General features: G+C 40.3%; 1 protein-coding gene across 6 annotated transcripts in view; it reads left to right on the forward strand.

Annotated features, from left to right (window-relative positions):
- LOC137373907 (spectrin beta chain, non-erythrocytic 1-like) overlaps positions 1 to 16747 on the forward strand; it is a 362769-nt gene extending 346022 nt beyond the window's left edge. For all 6 annotated transcript variants that reach the window (XM_068039482.1, XM_068039486.1, XM_068039483.1 and 3 more), the window contains one exon: positions 5811 to 16747. In XM_068039482.1, coding sequence (XP_067895583.1) covers positions 5811 to 5996 — 186 coding nt within the window. In that variant the 3' untranslated portion in view covers positions 5997 to 16747. The remainder of the gene's footprint in view (positions 1 to 5810) is intronic.
- Positions 16748 to 17521: the final 774 nt, after the last annotated feature.

Consider the following 17521-nt stretch of genomic DNA (forward strand, 5'->3'; position numbering starts at 1 on the left):
CACAACTTTGTATATCTCAATCAGATCTCCCCTCAGCCTTCTCTGTTCCAAGGAGAACAACCCCAACCTATCCAATCTTTCCTCATCGCTGCATTTTTCCAGTCCTGGCAACATCCTCTTAGATCTCCTCTGTACCCTCTCTCGTGCAATTACATCCTTTCTGTAATGAGGTGACCAGAACTGTGCACAGTTCTCACGTTGTGGCCTAACCAATGATTTATACAGTTCCAACATAACCTCTCTGCTCTTACATTCTATACTTTGGCTAATAAAGGAAAGGATTCCATATGCCTTCTTAACCACCTTATCGACCTGTCCTACTACCTTCAGGGATCTGTGACATTTACTGCAAGGTCCCTCACTTCCTCTACACCTCTCAGTTTTCTCCCATTAAGTGTGTATTCCTTTGCCTTGTTTAACCTCCTCAAATGCATCATCTCATACTTCTCTGAGTTAAATTCCATTTGCCACTTTTCTGCCCATCTGATCAGTCCATTGATATCTTCCTGCTGTCTACAGCTATCCTCCTCACTATCAACCACACGGCCAATTTTTGTGTAGTCTGCAAACTTCTTGATCATGCCCCCTACATTTGCATCCAAATAGTTAATATATACCACAAAAAACAGGGGACCTAGTGCTGAGCCCTGTGGAATGCCACTAAAAGCAGCCTTCTAGTTGCAAAAGCACCCATCAACAATTACCCTTTGTTTCCTGTCACTGAGCCGATTTTGTATCCAGCTTGCTACATTTCCCTGAATCCCTTGGCTTTTACTTTTTTAACTAGTCTGCCATGTTGGTCCTTGTCAAAAGCCTTACTGAAATCCATCATCTGCACTACCCTCATCAATCCTCCATGTTACTTCTTCAAAAAAATTCAATCAATTTAGTCAGTCACGATCTTCCCTTAACAAATCCGTGCTGACTATCCTGGATTAATCCATGCCCTTCTAAGTGACAGTTTATCTTATCTCTCAGAATTGATTCCAATAATTTGCCCTCTTCTGAGATTAGACTGATTGGCCTGTTAATATTCGGTCTATCCCTTGCTCCCTTTTTAAACAGAGGTACAACATTAGCAGTCCTTCAATCCTCCGGCACCACACCTGCATCCAGCGAGGACTGAAAAATGATGATCAGAGCATCCGCTCTTTCCTCCCTGGCTTCTTTTAACAGCCTGGGATACATTTCATCTGGCCGTGGTGATTTATCCACTTTCAATTATGCTAATCCCATTAATATGTCCTCTCTCCCTATGTTTATTACATTTAATACTTCACACTGCTCCTCCTTAACTACAATATCTGCATTGCCCTGTTTTTTGAAGACGGATGCAAAGTATTCATGAATAACCATACCCACATATTCCACCCCTGCACATAGGTTACCTTTTTGGTCTTTTATGGGCCCTAATCTTTCCTTAGCTATCCTATTATTATTAATGTATTGATAAAACATCTTTGGGTTCATCTTGATTTTGCCTGCCAATATCCTTTCACGCCCTTTCTTTGCTTTCCTAATTTCCATTTTGGTTTTCACCATCCACTTTCTATACACCTCTTGGCTTTCAGTAGTATTGAGTTCTCAGTTTCAGTCATAAACTTTCCTTTTCTGCCTTATCTTACCCTGTACGAGACATTTCCTGAAACTGAGAATTAGGAGGTTCATGCTTGTAATTTTTCACTCTGTAAATAAATTTAAGACTGAGTAAAGACGGGCTCAAATATCGAGTATCAGCAACTGGCTTCTTGGAATCTAAAACATACCTTTCAGGAGTAAAATTAGAAAATTCTTCTACATGCAAAGCATGGTGGGTGTTTGGAACTCTCTTCCGCAAATGGCAATTGATGCTAGATCAATTGTTCATTTTAAATCTGAGCTTGATAGATTTTTGTTAGCCAAAGGTACCAATGGAAATGGGGCAAAGGCAGGTAAATGGAGTTAGGCCACAGATCAGCCATGATCTCATTGAATGGTGGAATAGCCCACTCTTGTTCCTATGTTCCTATGCTAAGGAAGTCAACTGATTTAAAATTTTGGATATGCTATGATATGTTTTAGATAGTGTAGACATTTGTTCGATATCTTTTTGGGGTGGAGACATGGACCAGAATTTTCCCAGCAGCTGGAGATGGGTTCAGGTGTGTGCTGTTCCAGAAAGTGACATCTAGTTGGAATACCAACGTCCTCCCAGCCTCTTCTGGCTTTCCCCAGGGCAGTCCCAAATCCTGCAGAGAAGCCCAGTGGGTCTGGCGGGAAAGCAGTTGAGGGGATTAAGAAGGTAATCAAGAGCCTTTTTAACCATGAATTCCATTTTTCTCAACAGTGCATGGCTTCCACACTGTGTCTGGACCTTGCCAGATGTACAGTGGGAAGAGCTTCCTCAGTGAAACTGACAAGCTGGGAAGGCTTTGATCAGTTACACTGAAAAACTCCAGTTATGACCAGTCAAGACTGCTGTTCAAAGCACTTCTTTTCTCAGAGAGTGCTTTCATTGCTTGACCGGTGATTGCCAACTTCTTGGAAGGCACTTCACCTGTCCAGCACTTCACTCACTTCCTTGCAGCCAGCCTTCACCACAGCATGGGAGCAGCTCACGCAGTTGTACCTTGCATCTCTGCTGATGGCAAGAGCAGATGCCCTACCACTGCCAACTGCTCCAGCAGCAGCACGAACAGCAGCACCAGCTGCCTTCTCCTCAACCACATGTCCCTGCACAGAGCAGAGGGGAAGGACACTGTCATCCAGCTAGAAAGAGGTGAGGCCTCCTACATAGGGTCTGGACGTGGAAGATCAGCTCTCTTGCCTCTGGAGGCTCAGGCTGTCATGGCAGATCACTGTTGACATTTGCAGTCTCCTGGAACAAGACCTCCTTCCCAGTGGAGCAGGTGAGTATGCATTGCTGATGGTCGACAATGTCACTGGAGGGCACATGCTCACCGGGTCTCTGCCTCTCACCAAGTAGTCTGTTCTCTTCCCCTGCAAGGAGAGAAAGCAGAGAGGTGTGAATGCGCCTAATGGCTTGTGTGGAGAGGAGGGGAGGACACCACTTGTGGAGGGTGACTGTGAGGCATGGGTGCGAGAGAGCAATAGGCTGCGAGTGAATGTTCACTTTTGGGATGGGAATTTGAGGTACTTGGAGAGAGAGGAATGAGTGGAAGTGCAAAGTGGACCAGAGGAGTGCTGTGCAGGAGAATGCTGGGCAAGTCAAATGTGGGGTTTAGCACCTGAAAGTGTTGTGCCACTCATCTTTCCTGCCATCCTGAAGTCCTGATCCTCTTGGTGCACCATCTCCAGTCTGGAGGGACCATTATTCTGCTTCTGACTTCCTCGGCCACTTCCATCCACACCTGCTTAGTTGGAGAGGTTGTCCTCTTCCGCCTGTCCTTGGGAGCGCTCACCTCACTGTAGCCCCTCAAATCCCACAGTAGGCCCTGTAGTTAAGAGTGAGACCCGGGGGTGGGGGGGGGTGGGGAGCGGCCTTCCCAGCTCTCCACCCCATTCCTGCAGCTGCTGCAGCCTCAAAAATCCAACTGCTAGTGAGCCCTTGTAACCCATGTTGTGATCCCTTTAATTAGAAATCCTTCCTTTAACAGAATGGATGCGCCAACCCACCCAACCTCTCTGATTGGTCAGGGAGCCCAGAGGTGGGATGCTAATGCCATTGCTCTGGAAAAGAGCCTCAGAAAAGCCCGTCCATTAGAAAATCGGGTTTCCGACCTGAAAATGGTTCTGCCGTTCTGACCGGGACTAAATGGACAAGGTTCCACTCGTGGTCTGTGAAAGCAATGAACTTGATTCACAAAATGGCACATTCATGTTTTCTTACGTTCTCTGAGAAGAATCACAGCCAACAATCTCTGAATGGTTCCTGCTAATGTCTTGTATCACCACATTGCATCTGAATTGTGACAGATCTGATGCAGCTCTGATTGGATATAGTTGGAGGTAAACAGCTGGCCCAAACATTTCCACTTAAGAATATTAGGAGTGTACGTGTGGAGAATTCAAATATCCAATTAGCATCCATTACTGGGTGCTGTAAGAAGGCAGAGGGCAATTTGTTTGAGAAGACTTGAGCGTATAATTTACTTTTATTATGCCTATTTGGGATTGCTTAGTCCTGTTATTACATGTGAACTCCATTGTAAGCCACGAAGCTGATCAGCATATAAAGGAAAAATAAATCTCAGACTTGGTAATCTTAACAGGTGGATCTGGAACAGCATTGTTGGTGGACCTCTAACCCTGGGAAATGGATAAAAAAGGGTCAAAAAATTATAAAATTGTTATGTAGACTTCCTGATACAAATGTAACTTTGTATTTCCCTGAAGGCAAGCTCCATATAATTTTTCTACCCCAGTTTGTTCTGGATACATGCCAGCTGTGCCTCAGATGGGGCATTGAGCAATTCTAAGGCCAATTGTCTTCCAAACCGGCTCCTAAGAGATGCAAATGGCTGACTCAAGAGAGCTTCTGATATTTGCCTCACTTCCTGTGGCCTTGGTGTCTGGCCGATGCTCACCGTCTTCCCAAAGTAGCAGATCAGGAAGGTAATGGTATTGGAGATTGAACCTGTATTCAATGTGTCATAGAATTATACAGCACAGAAACAGGCCCTTCAGCCCATCATGTCCGTGCCGGCCATCAAGCACCTATCTATTCTAATCCCATTTTCTAGCACTTGGCCCGTAGCCTTGTATGCTATGGCGTTTCAAGTGCTCATCTAAATACTTCGTAAATGTTGTGAGGGTTCCTGCCTCTACCACCCCTTCAGGCAGTGTGTTCCAGATTCTAACCACCCTCTGGGTGAAAAAAGTTTTCCTCAAATTCCCTCTAAACCTCCTGCCCCTTACCTTAAATCTAGTTATTCTCCGCTAAGGGAAAAAGTTTCTTCCTATCTACCCTATTTATGGCCCTCTTAATTTTGTACACCTCAATCATGTCCCCCCTCAGCCTTCTCTGCTCTAAGGAAAACAACCCCAGCCTATTCAGTCTCTCTTCATAGCTGAAATACACCAGCCCAGGCAACACCCTGGTGAATCTCCTCTGCACCCTCTACAGTGCAATCACATCCTTCCTATAGTGTGGCGACCAGAACTGTACACAGTACTCCAGCTGTGGCCAAACTAGCATTTTATATAGCTCCATCATTATCTCCCTGCTCTTATACTCTATGCCTCGGTTAATAAAGACAAGTATCCCATATGCCTTCCTAAATACCTTATCTACCTGTGCTGCTGCTTTCAGTGATCTATGGACAAGTACACCAAGGTCCCTCTGATCCTCTGTACTTCCTATGGTCCTACCATCCATTGTATATTCCCTTGCTTTGTTAGTCCTCCCAAAATGCATCACCTCACACTTCTCAGGATTAAATTCCATTTGCCCATCTTACCAGCCCAGCTATACAGTCCTGTAATCTAAGGCTTTCCTCCTCACTATTTATGACACCACCAATCTTCGTGTCATCTGCAAACTTACTGATGCCCTGGGCCATGTCACTCTCACATGTCTCTTGGGGAATGTTATTGCGACTCAGCTGTGTAATGTGTCAAACCTGAATGTGTTGTACAAATGACCACAAATCAAACCAATACTTTCATTGTGAGGTGTACAGTCAGCACTCACTTTTTACGGTCACCTTGTTGGTACAAAGGAAGTCCTTGTAGGTGTATTTGATGCCAATTATCATACTTGAAGACATAATGATAAAGATGAAATGAAATACTTTGTCATCCTGCATCCTAAGCCTTCATGGTGCAGATAACCAAATTGTTCTGTATTGACGTCTCTTTTACTCTTCTAGGAGGAGATGCATAACTGGATCCACAATCTCAACACAGCAATAGCCGAGCATGAAAAGCCACAGAGTGCAAGATATGGTGAAGTCAGGGCACATACCTTACCTCTCCCATCTGTGATTGCTCCAGAAACAAGTCCAGGCAAAAAGGACAAGGAAAAAAGATTTAGCCTTTTTGCGAAAAAGAAATAATTATTGTTATAACAAGGAAAAAAATGTTTAGTGCCTAACTTACAAAATGGTGGCAGTGCACCAATGGGGGGAAACCAGTTTCTGCAAATGTAAATATACATTTCATCTTTCTAGAGAGTGATGAGAAAGCATTTTTTTTTAATTTACTGAAGCTGTGCACGTCATCCCAAACAAAAAACTGCTGAGAATTGTTTTTTAATGATTTACAGTTTTACATGTATTTTTGCTGAAACTGCAACACATTTTTTCCAAAGTAAATTCTTATAGCCCTTGCTAATGGCCGAGATATGCAAATTGAGATTAAATAGAGCATTAAGATCACAGTGAGTTATCCAGACACATTCTTTGTTATTCAGCCATCACATTAGTTACTGTTCTTTTATTAGGCTAGTCACTTACACATTCTGTGAAACAATTATGAAACAGTGGGACTCCTGTAACACTCTGTTCAAATTAAATTGCCACTACCAAAGAATATTTTTTAAAGAAAACAGTCTATGACAATTCTAAGCAGAGGCCAATTTTTCACAACTAAAAGAAAATATAATATTCTTGGACAGATAACCATGTAAGATTAATAAATTTCAGTGTTCATCTTGGAAATGGTTAAAAATGCCAAGTTTGTACTGTAAACATCAAGAGTTGAAAGTATATATTCTGTACATATTGGCACATCTTTTTGTAGTTTTGCCATAGTTCACATTTTAGCAAATTAAGAGTTTTATCAAACTTATAGAAGCTTTTTCTGGTCAAACTGCCTTTATGGTGTAAGAGTTCTTTAGGCCATTGTGTATTGTGACATGGAAAATGTGGTTCTGAAGATTCCATCTGTTCATTGTTTCTGGCAAAATCAAATATGTTCTTTTAGTAAATCTTCACCAACATGTACAATGTCAACACACACAGTGACCAGAAAAGTCACTGCCTTTATATTTTATGGGTTTAAAAAAAATATTTGTTGCTTGCAAAGGGCTTTCTTTTCAAACTGCGTTCATATTTCTATTAACTGCATTAAAAAACACAGTTACCTATTTGTTTTCAAGAAGTTAAACATTTCCAACCAGGTGCTCTTGAACTAAGTGCTGTAGAAGTTCTTTCAGTATTTAATTGAGTCATGAAATGAAATTAGGGGGAAAAATCAATGTAGACACAAAAAGGTGCTTACTTTTTTTATTTTTGTTTGAATCATACTCTCTGTTTTAAATTTTACCGGTTTGAAACTTTACAGTTTACAGTTTTGTTCCAAAATTATATCGGGGAAATTTGACAAGCTATTATCATGCTTTTTACGTTTAATCTTATAATTTTATTTTCTGTTGATATAGCATTGAATTATCAAAAGTTATATCAGATCAAACAAAATCAATGCATTATCCCTGTAAAGTTGCAAATCTCAAAGGGGATTTGTTTAGATAATAGTTTTTTACAGAAAAAATGTAGGTTAAATACTTCCTTTGAAATCTTTTCTCATATCTCATTGTTACAGACTTGCAGTAACTAGTATGGCCTTGAAAGAGGACTTCTGTACTGACTTCAGGCATTCTATTCAACAGCTGGTCCCTCAAAGTAGGATCAAATATGAATCGTTATTATATCACTGGGACTGTCATCAATTGGTCAGTATGGCAAGGTGATCATTAAGACAACTTCAGTCACGATGAAAGAAAAAGTTTATTATGGCAGAGAGAATTATAAAGTGCCAGTTTGATATAATGAGGTATGACTGGATCTATGGTAACTGCTCTGATCTTCAGGAATGCAACAATTACAAATTGTTTGCTGCAGTCTGTTTTACCTGTATATCATGTATACTGAAATGTTTACAGAAGTTGGTTTGAGCTACTACTGACCCAACCAAATTGATATAATTTTTTACCAGTGAATGTATTCCCAGCCTTTCTCAAATGCCTGACAATATTTCATCAGAGCCCTTTTCGGCTTCAGTTTGATATTATTGTTTGCCATGGTAACCATTACCACGAAAGTCCAGGATTAATACGGAGTTAACCTCATCTTACACTTCCTCATATACTTCAAGAGTGCTAAACGAATGTGTACATTATTGGCGGACTATAAGTTCATTCTGTTTCCATCAGAAGTATTTGTCAGGCAGATGATATAATAAAGAATTATGGGAAAAGAATTACAAAGGGGCATGTGAGGTGCAGAGTTGCTTTTGGGCTGGTTTGCATTTGAGTGACACAACCAACCATCAAGAGGCTCCAGATATCTCAGTACCTAATTCCATGATTAAACTATATTAATATGCAGTGCTGCATATAAAGTAAAACTGAAAAGCAAAAGCAAGAGTCTTCTCATGTGGCGCTGGTAACATAATAGTCATATATTTTTTGATGCATGTTACAGCACAGAAGGAGGCCATTCAGCCCACCGTGTCTGCACTGGCTCTCTGAATGAGCAATTCACCTAATGCCATTCCCCTGCCTTCTCCCCATAACCCACAGAAGTGAAACTTACTGCTTGCCAAAATGAAGGATATCAATACTGGAGAATAAAAAACCTTTCAATTTGCTAGCATGTGTAATGTCAGTATAAAACACTTTTAGGTCAGCTTTATCACTGTCAGAAACTAAATCTCACTGTACACTGCCCATAGAATGTGCCTTAATCCAACCTCAGAAGAGGACCTCATGATTTACCAATGTGATTTTCTTCCACTTAGCACATCTGCCGCCCTCATGACAGCTCTTCAGTGAGATTGCCAGTTTTGTGCCAAATTGTGGGGAGTTTTGTATTTGGTGTTTATGGCCAGATGAGGCTGGCTAGTTTCATAAATGATGCTTATAGTAAATAGAAACAATAGACTTTGATTCACTGACAATGATTAGATTTGAATCCATGTGCCAGAGCTGAAAGAGGACAAGGGTGACCTATTATGCAAGCAATTTTTTATTTTTCCCAATCTCCATACCAGAGATTCATGTAGTCTGTGATTAAACCAGTTTAGTGCCAAATTGTGTCTAGCTTTGTACTGCAGAGCTGCTCCAACTCAGAACTGCGAGTGCCCAAGCAATTGCAACTAGAAGAGAGGTGATTTATTCCACTACTCTGTGCTAGATTGATAAAGGGGAAAGGCCGCTGTGCTACTCAGCCTCTCTAGCAAGAGCCTTTGAATGAAATCAAGATATTCAACAGGTGCTAGATCCAAGAAGTGTTAGATTTAACTTCCATTCTGGTGTTCCGAGGCCGAAATCTAATGTGAACTTTGGAATTGCTCAATGAGGTTGCATCTTTGAAGCCAGATTTTGGGTAAATTAGAATCTAAAGAATATAGGATAAAACAGAGCACCCCAAAAAAATTAAGCCTACAAGATTGTCTACGTTACCAAATATGAAAGGGTGTAGGAACATTCTAATGGTTTAAGCACCAAGTTTTCTCCTTTCCCTTCTTTGCCAGTGAATCCAGAAGAATTGTGCAACTATATATAATGTGTAATTGCTTCATTAGCATTCTGAGACCTCTGCAGTGTTGTTATAAACTTACAATCTCTTATCCTAACTTTGAATCAGATAGAGAAGTTGTTTAGTTGAACAGACCATTAAGCAGAATATATTTATGAAACACTTTTGCGATAATAACCATTGTAAGCTGAATACTTCAATAAAATGAAACTTTTTCTCTCCTGAAAATATGGGCTGGGTTCAGTTTATATTAAGATGCACTCTTATTAGCCCAGCAAAGAGGGTTCACAAGCTTGCACTCCCAGAATATCAGAAGTAGCACCATGCAAGTTCATTTTAGAACATGATTGAAATTTCAGCAAAATTAAAAGTCTGTCAGAAGTGCTGACATGTGTCAGATGCTGGAATAGGTCTTCAGTTAATTAATATCTTTAGTTGAACATATGCTTTAATCAGCTCTCAGTCCCCTTAGTCAAGCATAAAACATTTGGGTACATTCACTCTAATTCTAATAACTTAGTACTGCACATTCGTACTTGTTGCACTCTGTGATAAAATTAATTCTTACACCATTTATTTCTCTAAAATCCCACTGTCATATGATATTGAATATTACACGGCTTTATTAAAACTAGTAGACCTTGGAAACATTTTTTATTGTTTTAGATACAGGCTGTAAATTGATTCTGTTTTTTTTGAATGTGGTGTAGATTTGGTGCAGCAGTCCTCAGTGGAATAAAACATCTTATATATTTTATTACTGCATTCACAGCCCATCTCTCAGTTTATGTCTTTTTCATCTTCTGGTTCTATGTTTTTGCTTTGTGTTTTTGTGTGAAGGTGAACTTGCTTGAATGTTATTTTTGGTGAATTTCTGTCCACTGAGCACTTCCAGGTGCAAGTCAGTAATCGGCACCTCATTGCAAACGCTACTTTCTGAAAACCAGCTATTCTTGGTGCAGTTGTTTTTGTTTCTCCATTTTGGTGGTACGTACCCTTTATGCAAAATGGAGAACAATTTAAAGCTAAATGTGCCTTCCCTTGATTTAATTGAAAGCAGATTTTTTAGAACTTCACATTGACAGTGTAATGGACTGGTTAAATGAATAACCTGGGCTGCAAGTGGATTATGAATCATGCAAGTTAATTACAGCAGTTAACCTTACATTTAAATTCCTGAAGTGTGCAGATTCCCATTGTAACCCTCATAAATGCACTCAAGGCCTTACTTAAGGAAGAAACTGCACGGGATAACATTTCTATTTTCAATGTGGATTTGGATTCCTGAATCAAGAATGTTTTCATCAAAATCACCTTAGTCGAAAGATAGATAAATGAAGTATCTTTTAGTTTACTAGTGCATCATATGTCTGGTATCTTGTTATGCCTGAATTTGCTAAAATTTATATAGCTGAATTCTACTAATATGGTCCAGCATTTTATGGTAGGCATATATTTTACACACATCACATGTTAATGAAAATTTCAGCGATAACACTTTTTAGTCAATCATAGCTCATTAAAAAGGTGCATTGTGAACAATGCACATGCAACTTAATCACTGTGGGATTTTTTTTATTTTTTCAGGTACAGACATAAATTAATTGAAATGAAACCTAAATAAAGTTACCGTTACTAATGTAACGCAAAACTCATTTGTTCAAAAATGTTATTCAGTGGCAGACAAAGCAGAAAGTCACAAGTTGCAGACTGTGGCTTCGCACTTCATAAGCTGAAATAGTACCATTACTAAAGTTTATTTTGTCATTGAAGAATCTTATTTTTACAAAATGAATTATTAAACAAGAATGTAAAATGCATGAAAGTACTGAGGATTAAGAATTGAAAATTGGATGCGGGAAGCACAGCTGTAATATGACCTTGTGTCACCAATTTGGGACAATTCACCAATAATAAACTCAAAGTGCTCAAATTTCATGACCCAAGTTGTATCCGAAGCTTGAATTTCAAAAGCTTGCCTCTAAACAATTACTCTCATGTGCTTTATAGAAATTATATACATAAAGTTTACAAGCACTCTATTTTTATTAGATTGCCATATTTCAATTCAACTTTCCGTTGTGCACAATCCAATTATTGTTGAGAGTAAAACTTGGGTTGACAATGAAATGTGTTTAGCTCTATTGCTTTGCATAGTTGTGTTGATTTTCAGCGTGTGAAAGGTTACACACATTTGCCTGCACAAATAATCATGGGCTGGATTCAATGTAACCAGGGTCAACTGATCAATTGTTCATCCACGTTCCTTGTAAAGGTAGTTTAATAAAAGTTGTATTTATGGTAGACAGCTGTTTAGCTGACAACTTGGAATATTGAGTATTAACAACGCGCTTTCATGTATAAATCACTTAAAGTAATCTGGTGTTTAATGAAACAGGTCTTTGTGTGAAAAGGAGTTACTTCTGTATGCATTTTAATAGGCAATGACTATGGAAGTGCATTTGATTTTTTTTTAATGGTTATCGGTAAGACTAGAAATTGTGCTTGGACTCAAAATGATCATATTGACAATGTTTACAGGGAGAGTTAATAGAATAGTGAATATTCTAATGTCTACTTCTCCAAAATTACATTAACACTGACATAGCTTTAGCTAAACAAGCAGATGTTGCTGTGTGATATCACAAGGTAGATTACACGTGCTTAGGTGACACTGAAAGATTAGCTGACACCAATGACTCACTTAAAGCTAAGTCATGTGATTACTTATACAATGACGTTTTATGGAGTCATCCAATGATGTGATTGTGTGTTGTAACTTGCACAGATGTATTTTACGATTATTACACTTATTTTTATTCGTGCTAACAAAGTTTTTCTCTCTGGGAACCCAAATGTAGCAACGAGCTGAATTTTGATGTCTCTAAAGCTTGCATCTCAACTACACTTAATGGCAGGTTATTTCAAACATTTCTCTCTCTAAAAAAAAGGTTATTTCTGATTTATGTCTACTTTTCACTACTTTCTATTATGGCCTCTGATTCAAAGAGCGTGCACGATTTTTAAGATAATCTAGTTTATATTACATCATCCAGCAAGATCACAACAAACTTCAGACTTGCACTGCATGTTTTGAGGAGAATTAGCCACTCTTGGTTACAGGGACATGACGTTCTGAAATTGGGTGATATTCCCAAATTCTTTTCCCATTTTGTAATCAAAACATAACCCTCATCAAAAAGAAAGTGGATGAAAGCTTGTGAGTGGGTTAATGAATAATTAACACTAATCAATATCTATTCCTGTCAGAACATTGGAACAGGAGTAGACTATTCAGCCCTTCGAGCCTGTTCCACAATTCAGTTTGATCATGGCAGCTCTGTATCTTAACTCCATCTACCCGTCTTGGTTTTGTGACCCTACAAACCTTTGCCTTAGAAAAATCTATCAATCTCAGTTTTGAAATTTTCAATTGACCAAAGCTTCAGCAGCTTTTTTAAGGGGACAGTTCCACGTTCCCATTTACTTTGTGTGAAGAAGTGTTTCCTGACAGGAACCTGAGTGGCCTAGTGCTAATCTTAAGGTTATGGCCCCTGTGGACACCCCAAAGTTTCTGTCTATATGCCCTATTAACTCATTTAATCATCTTAAACACCTTAATTAGATGACCCCTTAATCTTCTATATTCAAGGAAATATAAACCCAGTCTATGCTGTCCTCATAAGGTACCCCTTCTAGTCCCGGTATAATTCTGGTGAATCTGCACTGCCCCCACCCCCCACCCACCCCCCCACCCCCCACAAGGCCAGTATATACTTGCTGAGGTGTGGTGCCCAGAGTTGAATGCAGTACTCTAAATGGGATCTAAACAATCTTTATATAATTGTAATATAACTTCCACTGCTTTGTATAACACGGCTGGAATTTTACGCCCCCCCAACAAGCGAGCTGGTGGCAGGGGTGGGCTGTAAAGTTGAGTGGGAGGTTGGTGAGCCATTCCGGATGCCTTCACTCCCGCTGCAATTTTATGCGGGACGGCGGCAAGAAATGGCCCACCCACCCCGGGGCAATCAAGGCCCTTAAGAGGCCAATTAAGTGCCACTTAAAAACTTACGGAACCACTGGTTTGTTACCCGCGGCAGCTGGGCGGCAAAGGCCTCAAGAACACCTCCGGTAAAACCTGGCGGTCTTCTTGCAGGCTGGGGGTGGGGGCCTTCATGATCATGCGCCCTGTGCCCCACAGAAGGGCCCCCCCCCCCCAAACAGCCCAAATGCCCCCACTGGACAATGCTAACCCACACCTCCTAACTGACTCCCCATTGCCTTGCCAGGGCCCAGCCGATTGTCCCAGGTGAGGCCCCAAAAACTTACCTTAGTTCCGGGGCTGTCCTTCCTCTTGCTCCCGTTGGCTGGGTGTAGTCGCAGCAATGGCCACCACTCCCAATGGTGCTGCTGGGACTAAGAGCTGCTAGCCCTCTGCTTGGCCAGCAGCTCCATTAGGCGGGACTTCCATTAACTTTTTTTTTAAATTCACTTTTTTTATACCTGTCCTCTAGGTTTTAGGGGTTTCTGTGCTTGGATCCCTAAATATCTCTGTTCCTCCACAGCTCCTCGCTCCTCATTGTCTGGAAAATACTCTGATCTATGTTTCTTAGATCCAAAGTGGATGACCTCAGAGTAGACAATGTAAAATATAATTTTTAATTATGTATGATATCCCAATGTCAGGTTAAGTCTTTAAGTATGGGGTCCTCCAGTTCCTTATTGCACCATAATGTAAAGTTAGTGTGAACTCAGTCTGTATTTTGGTACATCTTCTGTTTGTATTATATGCATACACTAGCCAAACATCTTTATACCATACAGTAAAATGAGATTATTTTCTTTAAGTCCAAACCTTGAGTTAATTGACACATGGGAGCATGATGTCCTCAGTTAACATTCTCTTAGCTTTGAAAATTGCTGCCATGGCATTCTTGACATCAATTTAAACTTGGGTTAACGCTCAGCCTTGACATCTGAGTTTTGTCTTGTCAGTCAATTTGCCAGTTAAACCTAAATAACTCCAGGGAAAAAGAGATGTAAATAAAACTACATTTTGCCTTTGCTTTTCAATGGAGCTATTATAGATCAGTTGAGATACTGAGCAGCAATAACTTCAAAAAGCACTGAATGCGTTATCAGTACTAAGCACATCAAGAGGGGTGAGGTAAGTTACATAACATATTAGGAACTAATTAGTTGTTGTCAGAAAACCTTAAGAACAATATGGTTTACAAATTGGTGCTATTTTTGTCCAATTCGGGAGAGGTGTCTTGATACTTTCATGATCAAAAAAAGAAGTTGCATAAGTAGAAAGCTGATTCAACCGATTTATTAGATCAACAACAACAACATATATTTATATAGTGCTTTTAATGTAATAAAATGTCCCAAGACAGTTCACAGGAGCATCATAATACAAAATATGACAAAAGGAGCAAAGCAAGGTAGAGAGGTGAAGAGATGTAGGGAGGGAATTCCAGAGCTTAGGGCCTAGGCAACTGAAATCATGGCCACCAATGGTGGAACGATTAAAATAAGAGGTGCTCAAGAGGCCAGAATTAGTTGAGTGCATTTACCTCGGATGAGATTATAGAGTTGTGGGGTTGGGGGGCGAGCCCATGGAGGAATTTGAAAAGAAGAATGAGAATTTTTTAAAATCAAGACAGTGCGTGACCCGGAGCCAGTGTAGGTTAGAGAGCACAGGGGTGATATGTGAATGGGACTTGGTGCAAGTTAAGACATGCGCAGTAGAGTTTTGGATGACCTCAAGTCTATAGAGGGTGGAATGTAGGAGTGTGTTGGAATAGTCAAGTCTAGAGATTATGAAGGCATGAATGAGGTTTTAAGCAGCAGATAGCTGAGACGGGGCAAAGTTAGGTAATCAGAAAGGAACTTCTAATCAGTCATCTTGTCGGGAATGTTTCAAATAAAATGAAATCAGTACTGAAATTTAATCTTGCCAATTCCCTTGACACCTGCTCCTCCCCCTCCCCGCAATCTTGACCACTGGTACGTTGTCACACTGAGAGTCCGACATCAGTAGTCATATCACTGCTAGCCAAAATAAAGCCACATTTAAATAGTTTCCAGGCAGGGAATTATGAAAATTACTATGGAATATTTTAATGCCTTGAAATAAACAAGACTCCATTAGGTTTCCAACATTAAAAATTAGCTGCCTGAAGTAGTGAAGCTGTATACATGGTTCCAAACACTGGAGGTCCAGAGCTCTGTCCTGCCTCAGAACAATGTGATGTACAGCTAGGTGCTGTGCAGGCAGCAAAATTACTCAGCTGAATGACTATCAAACCATGTTATTTTTCTCCCCGAGTCTACCATTTTCCAATCCTTTGCCAATGCCAGCCTCATCATCCTCAAGGTCCACACCCCTTTGGAGGGCCATGTAATGGAGAGCGCAGCAGACCACCACAATGACCCTTGCAGGAGGCTACTGGAGGGCACCACCCGATCGGTCAGGCACTGGAATCGCATCTTCAGAAGCCCAATGGCCTGCTCAATGATTGTCTTAGTGAGCAGGTAGCTTTGGTTGTATGTTTGCCTCTGCCTGGGCTCCCGATGAGACAGCTGCTGGGAGATTTGTAAGAGTGGCTTGAGGTGATGCAATCACTGACTCTTTCTCTCTGGCTTGTAATCATACCCTTGCCCTGGTGACATGGCAGACACTGAGAAATCAATCTGATGGGGAATCACATGCATACATCCACACCCTGCCAGTCTGTGGGACAATCCCTAATGGTACCAATGCACTGTGCCAGACACCGCCACTTCAATGATTAAAATAAATAATGTGGAAGAAGTGGAAATTCTGAAGATTTTGAAGAAATTTGGGATCATTAAATCTTGTCTTTCTGTTCGTGTTTTTTTTATGCAAAATAGATTTTAAATTTAGGCTTTCTCATGGAAATGGAACAGAGGCAGTTTGATTAATCTGACAGTTTAAAATGATTTATAACGCTCTTTCATAAGAATGACATGGGCAGAATTTTAGTCAACTGTGATCTGTGCCTTTGTGTTGCTCTTTGAAGACTTTCAATCACAGGTGTTGCTCTTAAAGCTTTCTTTCTGAACAATTGCCCTTCTGAATCTCTTGTAAAAATGTTACTTTGAAGCCTACACTGCATTTGTATTCTTCCAGCCTCTTTGGCAAAATATAACATGAATTTTAGATTTGGATGCTAAATATTTCTGTAGCATTCTGTAGAAAGGCACTTAATGTAAACAGTGCAGTGGTAAACAAAATGTTCCCTTTATCCGAACATTTCAAAGCACACACCATTAAAAGAATATGTTTTTAATTGGCAGTAATGGGTTTTGTTGAATAAGTATTATTGCTAACAGCTGGTTTGCATTAGGTGTTAAGGTTGTAAAACTTGCCCATTAAGCTCCATGAGACTCGGGCCAGATTTTGCTGTCAAACTAACTGTGAGGTTAATGGCACTCTCTGTTATTTATGTATAAATGGTATAACAACTGCAGGTGAGGGGCTGATGCGCAGTTAATCATGGATATCCAAAAGTTGCTGTCTGAATTGCGCTGTTCCCCCATTAGCTTTGTGAAGCCGACATCTCTCTGTCTGCCTCACCATTCAAATGCATTGAATCACACATGGTAGGGATGGACTAAATTTACCACAGAAAATTAAATCTTGTTATCACAAGCGTAAGTACACATTTAATGATATAATTGTTAATTACTGCAAATCAACTTCTTCTCTGGCACTGAAAATTAACTATTACAAGTATGACAACTTATTCCTCTAGGTATTAATTGTTGGAGATTATAAAAATGCCAAAATTAGTTCTTTTTAAATGTTCAGTTTTCCTTTCTGTCTTTATTCTCTCATAGTCGAATCTTTCTTTCCCTCTCTTTGAGCTCAATTTTCAGGGCCCCCCAAAGTCGGGAATGGAGGCTGGGGGGCCCAAAAATACCGGCGCTGGCAATAATGACTGGGGTAGAGGGAGGACGGGACAGGAATCCTGCTCTCCTCCTAATTGAGGCCAATTAACACTATTTAACTGTTGGTCAAGGGGTGAACTTTAAATTTTTAAAGGGGCAGACAGATTACCTGCACCTCC

This window comes from Heterodontus francisci, chromosome 9 (assembly GCF_036365525.1).
Source record: "Heterodontus francisci isolate sHetFra1 chromosome 9, sHetFra1.hap1, whole genome shotgun sequence".
Classification (NCBI taxonomy): domain Eukaryota; kingdom Metazoa; phylum Chordata; class Chondrichthyes; order Heterodontiformes; family Heterodontidae; genus Heterodontus; species Heterodontus francisci.